The sequence below is a fragment of the Phalangium opilio genome, unplaced genomic scaffold (genome assembly GCF_054372755.1).
Source record: "Phalangium opilio isolate 3A_F unplaced genomic scaffold, DU_Popi_V2 ptg000209l_1, whole genome shotgun sequence".
Taxonomy (NCBI): Eukaryota; Metazoa; Arthropoda; class Arachnida; order Opiliones; family Phalangiidae; genus Phalangium; species Phalangium opilio.
In genome coordinates, this window is record NW_028324217.1 from 14,551,028 (window position 1) to 14,570,522 (window position 19,495).

General features: G+C 34.9%; 1 protein-coding gene across 8 annotated transcripts in view; it reads left to right on the forward strand.

The window, feature by feature from the left end:
* The first annotated feature begins 271 nt into the window (after positions 1 to 271).
* LOC149620782 (ATP-binding cassette sub-family C member 4-like) overlaps positions 272 to 19,495 on the forward strand; it is a 30,485-nt gene continuing 11,261 nt past the window's right edge. The window contains exons 1-14 of one of the 8 annotated variants that reach the window (XM_089853916.1): positions 312 to 469; positions 2,795 to 3,059; positions 4,753 to 4,863; positions 5,192 to 5,315; positions 6,956 to 7,174; positions 7,226 to 7,479; positions 9,843 to 9,968; positions 10,428 to 10,677; positions 10,979 to 11,092; positions 11,150 to 11,239; positions 15,362 to 15,553; positions 15,610 to 15,791; positions 17,116 to 17,212; positions 19,244 to 19,474. In XM_089853916.1, the coding sequence (XP_089710042.1) occupies positions 5,214 to 5,315; positions 6,956 to 7,174; positions 7,226 to 7,479; positions 9,843 to 9,968; positions 10,428 to 10,677; positions 10,979 to 11,092; positions 11,150 to 11,239; positions 15,362 to 15,553; positions 15,610 to 15,791; positions 17,116 to 17,212; positions 19,244 to 19,474 (1,857 nt within the window). In that variant the 5' untranslated portion in view covers positions 312 to 469; positions 2,795 to 3,059; positions 4,753 to 4,863; positions 5,192 to 5,213. Of the gene's footprint in view, positions 470 to 2,794; positions 3,060 to 4,752; positions 4,864 to 5,191; positions 5,316 to 5,552; positions 6,303 to 6,374; positions 7,175 to 7,225; positions 7,480 to 9,011; positions 9,203 to 9,589; positions 9,969 to 10,427; positions 10,678 to 10,978; positions 11,093 to 11,149; positions 11,240 to 15,361; positions 15,554 to 15,609; positions 15,792 to 17,115; positions 17,213 to 19,243; positions 19,475 to 19,495 lie in introns of those variants that run through there. The other 7 variants (XM_089853915.1, XM_089853918.1, XM_089853919.1 and 4 more) reach the window with 7 other exon arrangements.

Here is a 19,495-nt window from a genome sequence, read left to right on the forward strand (position 1 = left end):
AGAAAATATAGTTTTCTTGTATTTGCGATCCCGCCCAGGAACGCGTCTACCAATTTTGAAAGACCTTGGTTTATCAGTTTTTACGGAATTTAGATCAAAAACCACCGGGTGTACAACATGACCTCAAAAATCTCTTTGTAAATATTAAAAAACGCCTCTCTTCTAGAAATTTGATAAATAGCGGATTTTATCGTGAAGCTTAGTAGTAATACTTGCAGTTCTGTAGTAGGATGTATAATTTTAAATCTAGATAAGGTTTTATCTGAAAAGATAATTCCGTCGCTCGAGTTTAGTCACTAAAAGCTAAGAGTTAGTTGAGAATCGTGGAAGGTTAAACGTGAGCTTCGTAAAGTTTTATTTTTTGATATAGTAAAGAAGAAAAACGCTATTAAATCATGAGTGTAAGACAGCAAGGAGAAAAACCTCACCCATGGGATAAAGCTGGTATATTTTCGCGTTATATATTCTGGTATGTATGAATCATAGTTAATTACTAATTTGACTCCAAGGCTTTAAATTTCTTCTCGTTCTATTGAAGATGACCTAAGATTTACTTTCCCTGCGGAACATTCATTTTCTTTCGTTCAAAACATTTTCGAAAAATCATTTATAGTATTTACCCTAACCGAAATTGAGGATTGCATGTTGCAAATTCGAAATAAGACTAGACCAGGGAGAGATTTAATTTTAGAAGTAGGAATGGAGAACGGTTAGTATTTACTGCAGTCCGACTCATAGCCCAGCATGGAGCCCCTCCCTCCAACACGTAAAGAAAAGTTTAAATTATCTTATTGGCTCACTTAAACTACGTTTTGATGACGTTGCTGACGGGGAAGGCGAAAAATACCCGTAACTCCCTTTTACCTCTGTCGCTATAATCCGCCTCTTCTTTCATACCCCTCCGTCCCGTGGAAGGAGGTCCGTGAATTTGATTCGCGCCCAGATTACTCTGTTCTCCATTCCTACTTCTAAATTTAAATCTATCCCTGACTAGACTAAATCACAGCTTAAGTCTCATTTTTGTGTTTAATAGTCCAAAACGATCGTTTAAATTAACGTTAAAGGAGGCTAATTTAAAACTTAGAAAAAGAGACATTTAAAAGACTTCATCTGTGAGGTTATTTTTGTTTGCCTATAGGCCTAAGACTAATTTTAGTATGAATTTAAGTCCTGTGATTAAGGCTAAATTATCCTTTTCCATTTTATTTCTTCAAGAATAGATTAAGTTCTTATAATTGTTATTTCTTCAAGAATAGATTAAGTTCTTATAATTGTTATTTCTTCAAGACTAGATTAAGTTCTAATAATTGTTATTTCTTCAAGACTAGATTAAGTCCTTATAATTGTTATTTCTTCAAGACTAGATTAAGTCCTTATAATTGTTATTTCTTCAAGACTAGATTAAGTCCTTATAATAGTTATTTCTTCAAGACTAGGTCCTTATAATTGTTATTTCTACAAGACTAGATTAACTCTTTCTCATTGTTACTTCTTCAAGTGTATATTAAGTCCTTAAGAATGAACCTTGTTATAGATTGTACGTTATTTCTCAATGCTTTATTCTTTGTCCGTCGTGGTTACTCAATTTAGTACGGTTATATATAAACTTCCGACTCCTTTAGCCTACTCAGCGAGTTATAATTAATATCGTTCTCTGGCGACCGTACCGCGACTCCCCTGCCCACGCTTCTTCCTCTCCTCTTATACCAATGAGAGGCAAGGGCGAGGTCAAAGGTCAGACGCCAGCGCCTTCTATCGGTATGGGGTGCTTAAGGCGCATTCTACCGTCACACCATCTAGCAACGTGCAACTGTACCTCAAATCAGTCAGCAAATTAAAGTTTACTTGAAACTTTGTAGTTTTGTTTCTTAATTACTGCGGTGGAATCTGCTTAAATATAATACATATCTTTGTATTTAAATAATTGGCGGCGGTGTTATTAGTGCAGTGCACACTAGGATTTCTACTTAAATTTAACAATAGTATTTAATTTAGAAAATTACAAGTAACTCTTTCGGTAATAACTTTTAATTCTCTGAGGTATTTTCGAAGAATATTTTCCATTTTTGATTCATACTTCAATCATTATACAAAACAAAAGGTTATTTACATTAAAGTTGCATAAGTACAAGTATGACAGAAGTAGGCAATCATTAAGTTCAACCAAATCCACCAAAGTATAAGTTGGTCAAATAATATGCTTATTTATAGTTAATTATGGTGATTTATGTTATAAAGTATCGTGCTTAGTTTTCAGAACTATATATATTTTCAATTGCGAGTAAATTTAACTATTACTTTTAAACTAATATCGGTCCAATGTTTTGTTTCGTCATTTTTCACATGAAGACAAATTATTACTTTCCCCTCGATAACTAACCGTTTTATTATTTAATATCCGCTTTATTATAAAAATTATCTCTACTCAGCTTTCATTAACCTTTCAGGGAAACGATGTAATTCCTCGTCATATATTAACTTTGAAGAGGTTGTCTATGATTTCTAATTCAATGGCGACATGTTTTAATTACTAGCTTTATATTAATTTTGAAATTAGTATGTGTGTTTCGACTTTATATGTGCCCTTCGTTACTCGTACTTTATAAACTTTGACGGGTGTCGTTCCGAAGAACGAGTTTTTTTTACAAGATTTTATGAATACAATTGATTTTAATTATTGTGATTGTAGTAAAATCGTTTTAAGAATCGCTATTCTTAAAATCATTTGAAACATAGCTATTGTCGACGTTTGACTTCTAGCCAATCCCAGTTTCACGATTGGTTTTAACTTTAGGGCGTTTGATTCCGTATAAAAAATAAGAAAAAGCACAATTGTTTGAACCTTTGATGGAAGCCCTGCCATTGGAAGGCTGAACATTTCTCGTTACCCTAGCCGATCGAAGGTTACGTCTTAACCCTAACGATGATAATGGATTAGAAGCCAGTGTTGCAGATTGGTGTGGAATAGCCGAAAATCCATTGGATGATTGTTTGTTTGAAAACCAACAAGTACAGATTTACGTCTTTGTGCTAAAGCATAACGGTGCTGTTAGATGCCAGTGAGTACAGATTGGTATCAAAGTGGGATAAATGATATCTAATGAATGATTGAATTAGCCGATAGCTAGCCCATAAAGGATTATTGTCCCCTTAAAGGGAGGGTGAAGTAGAAAATCAGGTGATTTTTTATCGATTCTCCTACTAATTATAAGACCAGTCTGAATAGTGAAACATTCAGGAAATACTTCCGAATGATTTTAAAATTCAAATTAGGTCCAGATTTTAAGGATAATTTTGAAGAAGGTCCTCCGGCCAATCGCGTAACGCTCTGCTTTTTTATAAAAAAAATTCTCGTGGCATGTTCCGTGTTGAATGAAATTTGTCACCAGATTTGACAAAATTCGCGCGCGAAGTTTGTTAATAAAAAGGCAAGGCGTTACGCGATTGGTCGGAGGACCTTCTTCAAAATTATCCTTAAAATCTGAACCTAATTTGAATTTTAAAATCATTCGGAAGTATTTCCTGAATGTTTCACTATGCAGACTGGTCTTATAATTAGTAGGAGAATCGATAAAAAAATTACTTGATTTTCTACTTCACCCTCCCTTTAATGATTGACGCTTAAGTAGGATAGAAAATGTAATATAGTACAATTTTCCAAATTTCTGGAAATTGCGAACAAGTTTGCTTAGATTTGACAGATACACAGATCCATCCAGTGTAATACCTTTTATTGACGACATCTCAACTCGGAGGGGTTAAAAGTATGAAAGCCTATATTTGTAACAGCTAGAAAATATCAAGTTATGGACAGCTTTAATGTCATGTCATATTTTATATCTAAAATTGTCTAAACACTATCGAGTCTCTAATTTCTAAATGACAACTTTTTAATTGAATTTAAGAAGCGTTTCTATACTCTAAGCTAATTTAAAGTGTTTTGACATTACCCACATACTAGCTTGATTGAACCAAAAAAGCGAGGGAAAACGGGGGTTCGCCGGATTCTTAGGCGCGAAGCGTGTGGAGTCGTGGACTCAGAATTGAGGTTACGTCAGTTACTATTTACCTTTGCTTGTTTGTAGTATGTACTTTCTAGTTCCTGGGTAAATAAACCAAATAAAAAATAAATTTCGTAAATTTCTGAATCGAGTTCGACTTGTGTAGTTCGTCGGGCTAAAAACAAAAACTTAAATACCTATATTTTGTTTCATATGCTTTATAAAGAAACTTCATTAGCAGAAAAATGCTCAGAAAATATTGATAGACCAAACTAAGAACCCACAGGCTGACAGCTAGATCTTTCGTATGTTCAGCTCACTTAACAAATGACTGTTCTGAATATAATCCAGAAGGATTATCAGATTCACTTCTCGAGTTTAAAAATAAAACAGTTGGCAAACTTAGATAAGTAGTCTTCAAAAAGGTAACCGCCATGTTTTTAAAATAATTAATTCAAAAACACTTCATATGATGGTGGTGCTGAGGAGTCTGGCTTATTTGGCACTCTGGGACTCCGCCCCAAATACCACCTATTTAATAACAAGTTGCAGACGTCAGATTCTTAACTTTGGTAATATAGCAGCCTATTTTATAAATAGGAATTTTATACAGTAAATTCAAATACAAATTTCAAATAACTTCAAATTGGAGAGTTAAATAAATTATATTTTTTTAAAATTTTTTGAAAGACATTTTGTTAAATGAATGAAAGTTTTTTTTTTCATATAAAGCTTATCATACCCTTTAAAGGTGGACATTACCGACATTCAGACTTGGATGGAGTAAAGAACTGAACGAAGAGGATCTGTATGATTGTCCCACCACCGAAGGCTCAGAAGTCCTAGGAATAAAATTAGAAAGGTAAGAATCAGTTTCAAATATAAACTATTGAAGATTTAAAAACTGCAATGGGGACCGAAAGTGACAGTTGACAGCAATACTACTTCGAAACTCGTATTGAGCAAAATAAAAGGCGATTGTGAGAGCGGTTGGTATATTCTTGACATGCATATTGATCTCTCAATTGTCTAAGGCCGGTAAACTGGTGAGATTCAGTGGACCTAAATAACCAAGAATCGTTTGAATATTAAAGTTTCCTTAACTAATTATTCCAAATTTTCTTAACCGGTCTCAAATTACACAATTATATTTGAATATAGTTTTAATATTTACTATATATTACCTGTAGAGAATGGCGAAATGAAGTGAAAATGCAAAGAACAAAGAAAAAAGACAAAGCTAGTTTCAGATCTGCAGTTATGAGAGCTTTCGGGGCAAGTTACTTCCTGCAGTGCTTTGGTGTTTTGATTATTGTAAGTTTCATTTTGGGTAGTATGAGGTGTTTGATTTCGATCTGTGATAAATGGCCATCAGAAGCTAATATAAAAACTAAAGAAAGACGAGTGAAAAGTCAATACCAAAAATGGTTATTAATTTCAAAGACAGACAAAGCTTTTAACGCCGAATAAGATGTATATCTTATTCGGCGTTAAAAGCTTTGTCTGTCTTTGAAATTAATTACCATTTTTGGTATTGACTTTTCACTCATCTTTCTTTAGTTTTTATATTAGCTGAAACACCCTGTATTTAGGCAAGCTGTATTATTCGAAAGACAGGATTTTAGTTTAAATAGACTTCCTTCACTATCGTTTACAATCTAGTAGATGTGTTTTTAATGATCCAACCGCTGCTACCAGTTAACATCTAAAACATTTCTGCTTCTTTTCTTTAGTTAATATGTACTAGAAAACAGAAACCTTCTTACTTCATCGAAGCACTTTAAAATCCACAATCGATAAAGATGTGCTTTCACTGCTCTTTAAAAAGTTGGGAAAATGTTTGTCTCGCTTTAAGCCAATGTGTCTGTTCTTCATAAATTAACCATAAGAGATACGATAACCAGAATGCTTTTAGGATGGCAGATTAATCCCGAATAAAATGATTTCTCAGATATAAAAACCACCAAAGAAAAAATTCAGTGGAGTGCTCCCAAGTTAAAATTGTCCCTAGTATAGAAAGGCACATTTTTATCAATTTTCATTGGCACCTCTTTTTATGAAGTTTGAGTTGCATTGAGACAAAGGAGTCAAGTTAAACCTTATATACAATTGCAATAAAAACTACTATATTGTATTCAAAAAAGTGTTTGGCTGATCTGTTCCATCCTGTATAAGCTATTTTAAAAATGTAAGCTTTACAGTAGTGTAAAAGCTTTCAATTAATGTCAACAAACATTTTCGCCTTTTACGTTTTCAAGAGTATAACTAATACCCGAGGAAGTTGGCCACGTATATTACAAGGTAAAGTTGCGTGCCACGACAAATATTGTACCAAATATTTCTTCTCAATACCATATTATTCTATGACAATAGGAACTGATAGCGAATATTTTCGATACCACTTCAAACGTATCACAATGGAAAGCAATAAAATTATGTATAATCGAGGGGCTAAGCACTCTCTGTACACTTATTACGAATTACGAGTAACCATTTAAACACTTTAAAGGGTAGGAAACCTACAGATTACGCGTAATACCTTTTACTACAGTCCTTTACACCGAGTAAATTAAGTGACTGGCCCGTCGTGGGAAATGTTTAGTGATTAGGAACGAGCAAATAATGGTGGAATTCCTCAACTGTTAAAATTTTCCAACACTTTTTAAATGATATTTAAATAATTTTTAAACTTGATTGATTGCAGAATATACAATCAGTGCTTTTAGTACGACTTTTGTACTGCCAAAGACCCGAAATATTTGCGAGTTCCCTTTACGTTATGAAGTATCAATTTCTTTTCGTGTATCCAAGGGACAAAATAATACTCCCAAAGCCACGCAAAACTCCTTTCCTATAAGTTACGTTATTGTTATGAAACCCAACATGTAGCCAAAAAAAAACATTTGTTTAATATTTGAAATATACCATACCAAATAAGTCTTGTCCATTTTAAGGAATGTGGTGTTCGTGTCATGCAACCAGTCTGCCTTGGTTGGCTAATACGTTACTACAGCATTCCCAATACCATGACTGATACAGAAGGGTACTTGTCGGCTGCCGGCGTGTGTCTTTTTGGTCTAATACAGGTTTTGTTCTACCACCATATTGTATTGGCTTTAGTAATACCAGGAATGCGGGTCAGAATCGCTTCATGCACTTTAATATACAAAAAGGTAAATCATAAATAAAGCGTCTCATTAAATCTAATTAGATTTAATTTGTAGGCATTGAAATTAAGTCAAAAAGCCATGGGTAAAACAACCATTGGCCAAATGGTAAATCTGCTATCCAATGATGTCAACAGATTTGATATGGCCGTTATGTTTTTACCATTTATCGTTATTGGTCCAATACAAACTTTGGTAGTGATTGGTGTTCTGTGGCCTCATTTGGGTGTTTCGTGTCTATTTGGTCTCTTGGTATTACTAATGTTCATTCCATTTCAATCAGTTATGGGAACACTCTTTTCCAAACTAAGGCAAGTGTCAAATAAAAAAATAAAATATGACTGTTACCAGGAATGAATGGAGGGGAGTTGGAATGGCTAAGGTCAAATCATAATAGGCGTGAAATGATCTTGGAAACATCTGGCGTGGCTTATTTTATGTTAGCGACGTCATAGACTGACGAAATACGATTATTTCCCGCTAAATATTTTCATTGGCTGCCAAAAAGTGAAAATTCTTCTGCTAACTCCACACTCTAAGAAATGGAAGTGTTAAAAAAGTGTTAAAATGGTGTAAACACCGTAAGAACACCCAAAAGAGAGTTTTATTACCTTGAGTTTTTAGGGGCCAATTTAAAGTGTAAATTTGGTGTAAAATAACACTATTAAAACACCGTTTTGAAATTAAACATGTAAAATTATAGTATACTGCGGGTTTCTTAGAAAAAGTCTTTCATTTTCATTAATGTTTTAATATTAAAGTCAATCCGAACAGTAAAAAATTATTGAAAACCTTAATTTTTAAACGTTTTTTTAAAGATGATATTCATGAAAGAATATATTTTTATCCTTTAAATAAAATTAACAAGGAAATTGGTAATCCGATGGTATTGTACATTCATAAAGCACTGCTAAACGTGTTAGGTGACACTCTTAAAAGCGTTATGCGACACTCTCACAGTGGCGTCGCTAGGCCTTTTATGGGGGCTATAGCGCCCCCAGATTTCAAAGTTAGCCCCCTCAAAAGAATCTGTAAACTATACCAAAAAATTCCTCGTAGCCCCCTAAAATTCTTTAACAATATAGTATCAAAATTATAATGAAAAGTTTATTAAGTTTCATCTTTGTAGAGATGAATTTCAATATCAAACAGTAGTGGGGACTAAAAGCAAACGAAAACTAAACTTAAAAAAGACGAGTGAAATTCTTTCATCCACAATTGTCTCATAGTCAATAACTCGGTTCCGTACTCTTTATCCATAAAAGTTTGTATATCTTTAATATACGAATAATAAGATTAAGCCCCCCAAATTTCAAGCCCTAGCAACGATATTGCACTCTTGAAAGTGTTACGCGTATTGTGTGACACTAAAAAAACGAGACTAGGTTAGGTACTGGCCTCACAGTAGGGCGACTATTATTATTATTGTTACTATTGGGGAGAGGGGGGGCTCACATCCTTGTACCGATGCCAGAGGCATATTGTGCACCCACATATTCAGGCCTTGAAGAGACCTGTGGCCGCGGTGTAGCGTAGAATTCGTTCCACCGTTATGGACTATAGACGCCAGCTTGAGAGGCCAACTTGTGGGGAACATGCTTTTGTGACATGTCTTATCTTTATTTTGAGAAAAACTAGAGTAGAAAATGGTTTTTTTTTTAATATTTTAGAGTAGATTAGGTCAAACGCGTTTCTGGTGTTCGAAAAGCTCTTCGTGAAAAGAGATTGTTAAATTTAACGAGTTCGTCTGTATCTACTGCTGGGATATTATAGCCTCCAAAACCAATTTAACACCCTATGCATTTATACTAATTTAAAACTTTCTGCCTTTTCAGAAGTTATTAAGTCGGTGTTTCACGCTGGATTTTATGCAGTTTCACATTGCATGAGAGAACTACCCTTGCCTAAAGGGGTATAGCTCTGCATGTTAAAACCGTCCTCTTAAGTTCTCTCAAAGTGAAACCTTGCTATGAATATAGCGCTATTCGCGAATAAATCAAACATTCTTAAAGGTGTTATGCGACACTCTTAAAGGTGTTATGCGACACTCTTAAAGGTGTTATACGACACTCTGAAAGGTATTATACGACACTCTGAAAGGTGTTATGCGTCACTCAGAAACGTGTTATGCTACACTCTTAAAAACGTTATTTAAACTCGGAAAGGTGCTATTCTACACCTTTGAAGGAATTGCACAACACTCATATGAGAGTAAAAAATTAACTTTTAGTTCGATGTAAGAGTTAAAAAGGTGTTAAACTACACCTCTATTGCACCATTTTATTCTTATCTTTAACACCAATTGCTCAAATAAGTGTTATTAAACCCTTTCAGGGGCGTAAATGAACACCTGTAACGGTGTCAAATTTGGACCCATATAAACTACTTTTAAATCTGTTAAAGCACAGCCCATTTTTTTAGAGTGCACCCTCGATCCGCTCGGTCCCTAGTTTGAAACGACTAGACATTTACCGCCTTCAGGTGATGGCTAAGCAGACCATGTTGGAGGAGCTACACTTAAAAAAAAAATAAATAAGGCCTCGCCATATGTTTCCACCATCAAGGGAACACCGGGAGCCTCTTTAGCCATTCCAACCCCCTCCATAAATTCCTGCTGTTACTCATTTTGAGAGAGTCAAGTTTTCTAAATGAAATCCATATTTGATTTAACCAGGTCTAAAACGGCCATTCTAACGGACGAAAGGGTACGATTAATGAACGAAATCGTTGCCGGTATGAGAGTCATAAAAATGTACACTTGGGAATATGCGTTCGCTAAAATGCTAAGTTCAGCCAGAAAGTAAGAATTGAACAAAATCCCACAATTTTCAAACAGCTTTCCGTGCCAAATGTTTTGCTAAAGTTTGCAATTCAAAGTTTATTGCCTATACCAAAAACGGATTTATGGGATAAGAACGTCGGATCATAGCTTTAGCCTCTAGTACCATCCTCGCATACTTTATTGAGAAACTTCGTCTGCTTATATTTTGACTTCACCCACAAATTCGATCTCTAGAAGTAGCTTTATACAGAATTTGTGGGTGGAGTCAAAATATAAGCAGACGAAGTTTCTCAATAAAGTATGCGAGGATGGGGAGTGAATTCGCTAACTCCGACGTTCTTATCCCATAAATCCGTTTTTGCCTATACATAAATGAGGATCCACATGTGGATAATGTTGACCTCGATATTTCCAGTTTGGCGAGATTTATCGAACATCCTACAGTGCTCCGAACTAACAAAAAAATTTATGTTATAGGAAAGAAGTTGAACAAATTCGAAAGACATCCATTCTAAGAGGTTTAAACATTGCTGTTTTTTTCGGGGCTTCAAAAATCACTGTGTTTGTTTGCTTCGTGGCTTTCATCTTGCTAGGAAACACATTGACAGCGGAAGCTGTCTTCGTGAGCATAAGTTTGTACAATAATTTACGACTGGCGATGACATTTTTCTTCCCATTGGCAATCACATGTTGGGCCGAGTGCTCCATATCTCTGTCAAGAATTCAAGTTGGTTGATTAAGTGCTTCTTATAATACAATGTAGGAGAAAGATTTGAAATCAGAAAACATTATCAGAGATAATTGATACTAGATAAGTATCGGCCGTTGTAAACAAATTTCGCAAAATTTATGTAACACCATTTAACTTGAAGGTAATAAATGTTTCGCGATTTAAAGATTTACCAACGGACACTAGAAAATTAAATAATTAATGCGGTAGAAAATATTGTTCTACAGCAGATATATTCTGATTTCAAATTGTAATAACATTATGAAGGCTGATTTATTTAAATTTCTAAAATTTTCAGGATTTTTTGGAATTGGAAGAAAAAAACGATGGATCAAGAGTAGATCATATTGATAATTATCCGGCTGATAAATGTGGTGTATGGATGAATGAAGTCTCAGCCAAATGGGATGAAGTAATAATGTCTAAGTAGATACATGCAATTAAGAATAATCAAGACCTTTTTGAAAAGGAATCCGAAGAAAGGAACTTAAAAGAAATAACAATGAGTGTCCGTCCAGGGGAGCTTTGGGCTATAGTTGGATCTGTCGGATGTGGAAAGGTAAGACCTATCTACAATACCATATAGAAAATGTCTAAATACACCGTCGCTAAGAAGTATTGTCTTGGGCTTAAAAATTCAATTCAGCTATATCGAAAAAGTTGCATATATTTAAAATGCCGTTTTATTAGTATAACTCCTAAAAACAGGTTTTAGAACTTCCTAAGCCACTCGAAGATTTTAACTCCTTAAATATTAAAGTCTCACAGTTTAATCCTGCGGGATTAAATTTTAGAGATGGGCCGATACCAGTTTTAACCGATACCGATATCATTCGATAATTGAGAAACCGATACGTACCGATACCGATATTTTACCCGATCCTTCGAATAAACCGATATTAAACCGATACCGATATATAAACCGATATCAATAAGAAAATAGATGCAATAACATAGGTTGTAGAGATGGGCCGATACCGATCCCATATCGGTATCGATATGGGATCGGTATCGGCCCATCTCTGATCAATTTAGCAATATTGCTACATTTAATTCCACACCGATTCAAAAGACCATGCTACCATGGGTCGGCCGAACTATGCGATGGTAAAATCCCACATTTTAGTCCAGATTACTAATTAGAGTCGAAAGTAGAGGCTTTTGAAAATAACTTCTGTTTTTGGGTCTACGCCATGACCATATTCCTACCCCTAAGCATAATGTTAAATAACGTTTTTTCCAGTTTGGTCAACTTTCATAATACTATCTGATATAGGGTAATATTGCCAGTAGATTTCAATAGTGCAAACGATATATCTTTAACTTTAATGGTTCACTCGCAAATAAGGGTCCTTTCCAAAATTTTGCCAAGCACGGGTGAATTTTGAAGATCAACTCTACAAAGGGGTTAACTTGGATTTTTTAGTTTTTAGAAGCTATCGATAGCCTTATACCTAGGTTTGAGTTTGAAACCACATTGTTTCGTGATATTTTGGTTCTAAGGCTCAAAAAACGTAAAAAACCAAATTTTAGTAAAATATTTTTTATTTAGCGTTTGAAATCATTATTTAGCTATAAAAATTCTTGTGCATTTTTCTAGGCATATTTTGAAAATTTTTAACTTCCCAAAATAGGTCTAGAAATTTCCGCTTAACTTTGTCGCACTTCATATAGCTTATAAAGGAAGTCATTTTATTCTTTGATGGCATCTGTCACTAAGGCCCCATACCACTGATCGTATCTGGCCGCTACGTAGTCCCCATCAGAAGGTTCATCAAATGTAAGTGTATTCACGTTGGCGTCAAGATCCTCAACTATTGCAACACTACCGTTAACGGCTTCATCAAGTACATGCTATTTTACATTAAGGTTTTTATACACACAGATCTGAAATACTTTAGCGATGAAGCTGCTTTGAAGTACAAAAACTGCAAAAAAATTAGCAAATTTAGGTTTCCTCTATTCAGATTTTGGTCTAGCCACAGAATGAAATTTCTTAACTATAAATTCGTATGGTAAAAGCCTTGGCATTGGTATCCCGTGCAAAACACCGAAACTGTTCAAATATTAATGCCTTTATAATTATATGAATTGTCAGCCAAAAAACATCATTTTTAGTATTTAATTTTCCTGCATTTCCAAAGAGGATATTAAATTCCATCAACTATCTCTTGAGGTACGTCTTTCCAAGACTTGTACTGTCGCTGGCACTCGAAGCCACCATAAATTAATTCTCACATCATACAGTGAAATACAAATGTGCAGACTGTCACGTGATTCGTTTAGTACAAATTTTATGGCCGCAATAGTTGAGGATGTTGGTGTCAACGTGAATACACTCAATCCGAAATCGTAATGTTAAACTCTATGGAGCTTAACATTACGAGGTGGAAATATTTTTGCGAGTTAGACCCAAGGTTTCGCGACCAAGGGGGTACACTTTTTTCACAGCCTAACTTTACAGCACTAGCAAAGGCTGAAAAGGTATAGTATCTCATTTCTCGTAGTGTAAGGTTAACTTGGACTTTTTGTATAGGTTTCAAAAATATATTTTTAAACCACGCGCTAGCTCACGCACCAGCACGAGCTGCTTTTAATAAAAGTTTCAATTCAAATCTCGCGCTTAATTTCACCATTTTGATTCTCTAATTAAGTTCACGTGATTTTTTTAAAACTTTTTGGGCCTATTTTTTGTCTTTCTAAGCCTAAGGTTAAATGATCACAAAGAAATAGCTGGAGAATTTTTATAATTTTCACATGGTTTCAACGAATATTTAGCATAGTGTGTTTTTATACAGTGCATTGTATTATTCGTCCATTCCAATTTCCAAATGTAAGTTACGATTTAGTGAAATACTATATAATCAGTCTTAAAAAATTGGACGATTGAGTTTGACTATTTCAGAACTTATTTATTCCCAAATAACGTTTCTCCCAAAAAAGGAACAGATATTACACAAAAACGAGTTTTGCTTCGCAGTCCTTAAAAAACTGCATTTATACACAATCCGCGACACTTTTTGAAACCCACAAAGGGCCTGAAGCTAGAAATTATTATATATATTGCAATTTGAAATTAAGTTTAATCGATATGAGAAATTTGCTTTTAATTGCGTAGTTCAAACATTTGTTATGATTAGAAATTTTACAACAAAAACGGGTATAAATGCAGCGTTTCGGAACAAAGAGCTAAATCAAGGACGATTATGACTAGTTCGAATTGAAGTTTAAAACTTGTACAGGGTGTAACAACACATATATAAGAACACTTATTCTGAATGTATGATAAACGTTAGAAATACGACACTGTCACAAACCATAATGACGGATCTCCTTTTAGGAGTAGTAAAGCGAAATTTTAATTGAAATAAGTGTTCTTATTATCTGTTCGACCCTGAAAAATTAAAATGCTAAAAGCTCATTTTGTATTTTTTGGCCTTAATTATTTGACAGGGATAAGTTTTTACGGGAACAGATTCTATATAATTTCTTATGTGGAAATCTGAGCTCCCTTTATCTCGAAACGCCGCATTTACACCCGTTTTGTTGTAAAAGTTTTAATCATAACAAATAATTGAACTACGCAATTAAAAGCAAATTTCTCATATCGATTAAACTTAATTTCAAATTGCAAAACATACAATAATTTCTAGTTTCTGACCCTTTGTGGGTTTGAAAAAGTGTCGCGGATTGTGTATAAATGCAGTTTTTTAAGGACTGCGAAGCAAAACTCGTTTGTATAATTTGATGATATTTCTGTTGGGGACTATAAGTAGAGGCGAAATACGTTATGTTGCCTTAGAGATAGAAACCATCCAAGAAGAAACTGACTTCATTTATCAGGTTTATGAAGTGCAACAAAAATAAAGCGGAAATTTCTAGGCATTTTTGGGAAAGTTAAAAAAGTGCCTAGACAATTCACGAGCATTATTTATGGGCGTACGTGGATCATATTACTGTAGTTCCCTAGGAAGCTGTAATATGATCCACTTATGTTATAGGTATGGTTTCCCTCGCGCAATAGAAATGTTTTTCTTATAATTTGGTTTTTACGTTTTCTGAGCCTTAGAACCAAAATATAACGAACAAATCTGGTACCAAGTTCAAGCTTAAGTGTAGAGCTATTAATTTCTTATAAAACTAAAAGATCGAAGTTACCCCCTTAGTAGAGTTTTGCTTAAAAGTTAAATTTTGGAAAGGTCCCCTATTTGCGAGAGAACCGTTGAAGTATATCGTGAGCACTATTGAAATCTACTGGATATATTACCCTACATCTGAAAATATTACGTAATTTGAACAATTTGGAAAAATGTGATTCAACCTTATGTCTAGGGGTAGGAATATGGTCATGGCGCATGCTTAAAAACGGGAGTTATTTTCAAAAGCCTATACTTTCGATTCTAATTAATATTTTGGGCTTTCAACACCAATGTTGCAAGTTAACGTGGGTAAAATTTCATTACGATTGTCCGACTAACGGTAACATGGTCGTTCGAATCAGTGTGGAATGACCCAAGTATATAAGTGCATAAAACAGTTGGCAAAGGAACGTAGTGTCGCCCATAAGTACATTAAGCCTGAACTTTTACTTATAAACATAGCTATAATTACGTTATTGGAACAACTCATTTTCCTAAAAGTTAATATGTAAACTATTTCTCCATTGGTGAAAAAATTCTAGTCTTCTTTATTGATGTCAATTTTGGGTGAACTACCAGCTGTAAGTGGAGATATAAAAATCCGTGGAAAGGTTGCCTATTCGTCTCAAGACCCGTGGGTTTATGGAGGTACTATTCAACAAAATGTACTTTTTGGACTACCCATGGATAAAGAAAAATACGCCAGAGTTCTTCATGCATGCGCGCTTAACAGGGTATTTAAACTGTATTAATGTTAGACGTTATTGGAATTTTATGTAAATATTTTTAGGATATTGCTAATTTACCTTTTGGTGATCAAACTTTGGTCGGTGAAAGAGGAGTTTCATTAAGTGGGGGACAAAAAGCAAGAGTTAATTTGGCGAGAGCCATTTATATGGATGCAGACGTGTATTTGATGGACGATCCATTGAGCGCCGTCGATGTCTCCGTTGCGAAACACCTGTTTGACGAGTAAATATTCTGCTTCATAATAACCATATTGCTTTTTTAAAAGAGATAATAAATTAGTAAGGTCATTTCCAACGATACATTTCTTTCATTTCGCTCGTTGCACCAATAAAGACAAAAATCAATTTAAAAAGATGTGTCTTTTGCATGATTAAATACGAATCCAGGGTGCCAGTGCTGTAATTCATACAATATCCAAAATTTGGGGCAAATACTATTTTCGCCTATAATTTAAAAAATGTGAATATTTTGCAAAACATGGTGGAATTGAGGTTTTCATAACTCATCGACTATTTTGCATATCGTATTTATTTATTTACTACTACTTTGGCATTCCATTTCGTGATATAAAATATATTATTTTTTTATTAATTTTATAAGTGATGCTGGCTTTAAATATGATCATAGTTTCAGGTTTATAAATGAACTAGCTGCCACACGCGCCTTAGTTGGTATTATTTATAACTAACAAACAACAAAACCTTAATCGCAAAAGCAAAGTGAAAGGATTGAAAAAACAGTAATAAAACACTAATTAAAGTAACGAAAGGGTTTAAATTATCGTATGAAAACATATAGAATAAATAGAGGGAAAAAGAGTTGATTAATTTCCCAAATAATAAGGCAAGCGAAAAAATCAGAATAGCAAAGCAAAGTAAAACCAACAGAATGGCAATCAAAAAATCACTGCAACGTACTACAGGTTTCACCGGAGAAAAGCATGTTCTATATTTTAATTTAAAAAATGAGCTTGGTTAGTTCGACGTAATAACGTACAAACTTGAAAAAAAAAGAAAGAATTAATTATAAAAGTTAGTAAGGAATGTTTTAAAAAATGAAATAATTACACGGACACTTAATATATGTTAAAATTACAAAGAACAATTGTCACACATCTTTTACTAATTTTCGACGCAATAGCGCAGAAACGTCGAAATTAACAGAAGCCACATACTATCGGGACCAAAAGTATCCAATATCTCAATCCAGATAGTAGTCTACCTCAAAGTCAAATTTTATCTAAATCCATTAAGCCGTTTAAGTGGGGTTGAGTATCAAGCATCCAAATTCGCAAACTTTCACGTTTATAATAGAAAGACAAGATATATCATGGTTTATCAGACTGTGTTATTTTAGTAAAGGCTTTCTTTAAAAAAAAATAAGACAAAAATATTTTCGAAGCCTGGCGTTTAAGAATAAACTGCGAAATGAAAGGTATATTTAATAATTTCAAATGGTTACTAATTTTTAAAAGAGTTTAAGTAGATTTTCCCGTCTCTAATTTTTCATCGCACCAATCTTAAATAAATGTTTCGTTTCGTTCTAGGTGTATTAATGGAGAAATACAAACTAAAGCTCGAATACTGGTTACTCATCAAGTTCAGTTTTTAAAATCGGCCCAGAAAATCATTGTACTAAAACACGTATGAAATTTCTTTTAAAGGAACCATTTCAAGGCTAATTTGAGTAGAAATTCATGATATATTAGTGTTTCCGTTATTATGACTATATTTCATTTTTTTTCTGTCCTAATGCCTACTTGAAGTGTATCTTACACGAGAAAAATTACTAAAATATAATGGTTATTGAAGTTTAGGTGTCATTCAATGGGGTTTCAAGTAATTGGTCTGTCATGAAACCAGAAGTAAGATGGGACTAGTACTGAGCTAACCAATTTTTCACTTGGCGAAAGTGAATATTCTTGATAGCACACCAACGGTAGCCCTCTGGTAGCGGTTTCTGAATTTTCCGTCCAAAACGTGAGACGCTCGTGGCGTTAGACGGCCGAAATAGGTTCAAGCACCCGCGTCCGTGTTCCGTGGCTTTAAGTTGAGGGGAAGGGGGTAGGAACCAATTTTTTTCTCTCTAGTGTAGGCGCGATGAAAGCGGCATAAAATCCTCAAATTTCTTCACTAGTGCCAGGATCTACTACCAATGCTAGAGCTCTTAACTTCTAGTCTCATCTTACTTATGATGAAACTGATAGTATTGAAACTGATGAACCACAATTTTTCATGACATAAAACTTAAATCAAGCTATGCTGAAAACACGACGGAACCTGGGCTTTTAGGGCTTTATGTACATTATTTTGAGTCGACCACATGCAAAATCCTTGTTCTACTTTATAGTAGAGACGAGTCGGGCCCCCGATTTAACCGGGCTTTTTCGACCCGACCCGAACCCGTTTCGGGTCGGGTCGGGCAAAATTAATTTCAAAATTTTGTGGGTCGGGTCGGGTAGGGTTTTCATGTCCTAAAATTAAAATCGGGCCGGATCGGGTCGGGTTCACTTTCTATTGGGTCGGGTCCGGGTCGGGCTTTTTATAGATCAGCGGTCCAACCCGACAAATTAAGGGTGGAAAAAAATACAACTCATGTCTCACAAGTTTCGGGCGTGAAAGTGGGAGGAGGGCGCGTCGCGCTAGATGCTAAGCTCAAAAATCAAATACGGGAATACTCCGTTCCATAAAAGAGGGTAGAAAAACAGTAACAGTTGACAAAAACATTTTACAGCTTGGCAACCCTGTTAATGCACGGCCTTTCGGTTATCGGTTTCACGGCTAGGGTCCGGCTACTTTTATGATTCTTTCTCTCGTCTCGGTTGATTCGGCAAGCTTGGTTTTGAATCTTTTTGTATTGGAATCTCAAATAATTGAACGAAATGCGTTCAGTGCACAAACGACATACATTGGTTTTGTATAGCTATTAGCTTGAACGTGTAATTTGCAGCACAGGGTCAACGCTTGGACCACGTCGAACTAACCTGAATGGCACGACTCAATCCAGCCTTACTTTTGGGCCAAAAGATTTTGGAGAAAATAAATCCTTTATTGAATGAATTTTTAATGCGTCAGAGGTTTTTGGTCCGTTTCCGATCCGAGCCCGTTCGTGAATTTCGGGTCGGGACGGGTTTTTTAAATCCCATAAAAAATTTGGGTAGATTTTGGTCGTTCTCCTTTTCAAATTTAAGAAGTTCGGGCCGAGCCGGGTTTGATTATAGTTATTTTTTTCGGGTCGGGCTCATTTTCAATAGGGTTGTGTCGGGTCGAATTCATTTTCAAATTTAATAGGGTCGGGTCGGGTCGAATTCATTTTCAAATTTAATAGGGAAGGGTCGGGTCGGGCTCATTTACAAATTTAATAGGGTCGGGTCGGGTCGTGCTCATTTACAAATTTAATAGGGTCGGGCCGGGTCGGATTTTTATTTTTTATTTTATTTTCGGGTCGGGTTAAGTTTATAATTTTAAAGTTGGACTCGGGCCGGGTCGGGTCGAAAAGAAAGTCGACCCGACTCATCTCTACTTTATAGCCGAGTTGATCTGTTGAACAGAGAGTTTCTTAGTTTTGCACTCAGTTCCTCACTTCCAATGATTGATAAAATTTAGGATCTCAGCTTAGTGTCATCTGTCGGTGTATCACAAACTCCGAATTTTATACTTTAAATATTCTCTTAGGGGGAAGTAGAAGCGATTGGTAGCTACAATGAGTTGGTCTCCAAAGGTTTCGACTTATTAGAAATTGTTGACGATAAGTTGTCGAAAAAAACCACCGATATAAACTCCAGTAAACCCAGTAAAATTGACGAGCCGGTCAATGCATCTAACGAAGAAACAAGTTCTTATAGTGGATCCACCACTTCTTTAGATTCATTAGTATCAAAATCCCCTGAAGACGAAACTAATAAGGTACGATAAGAAAGAAATTTA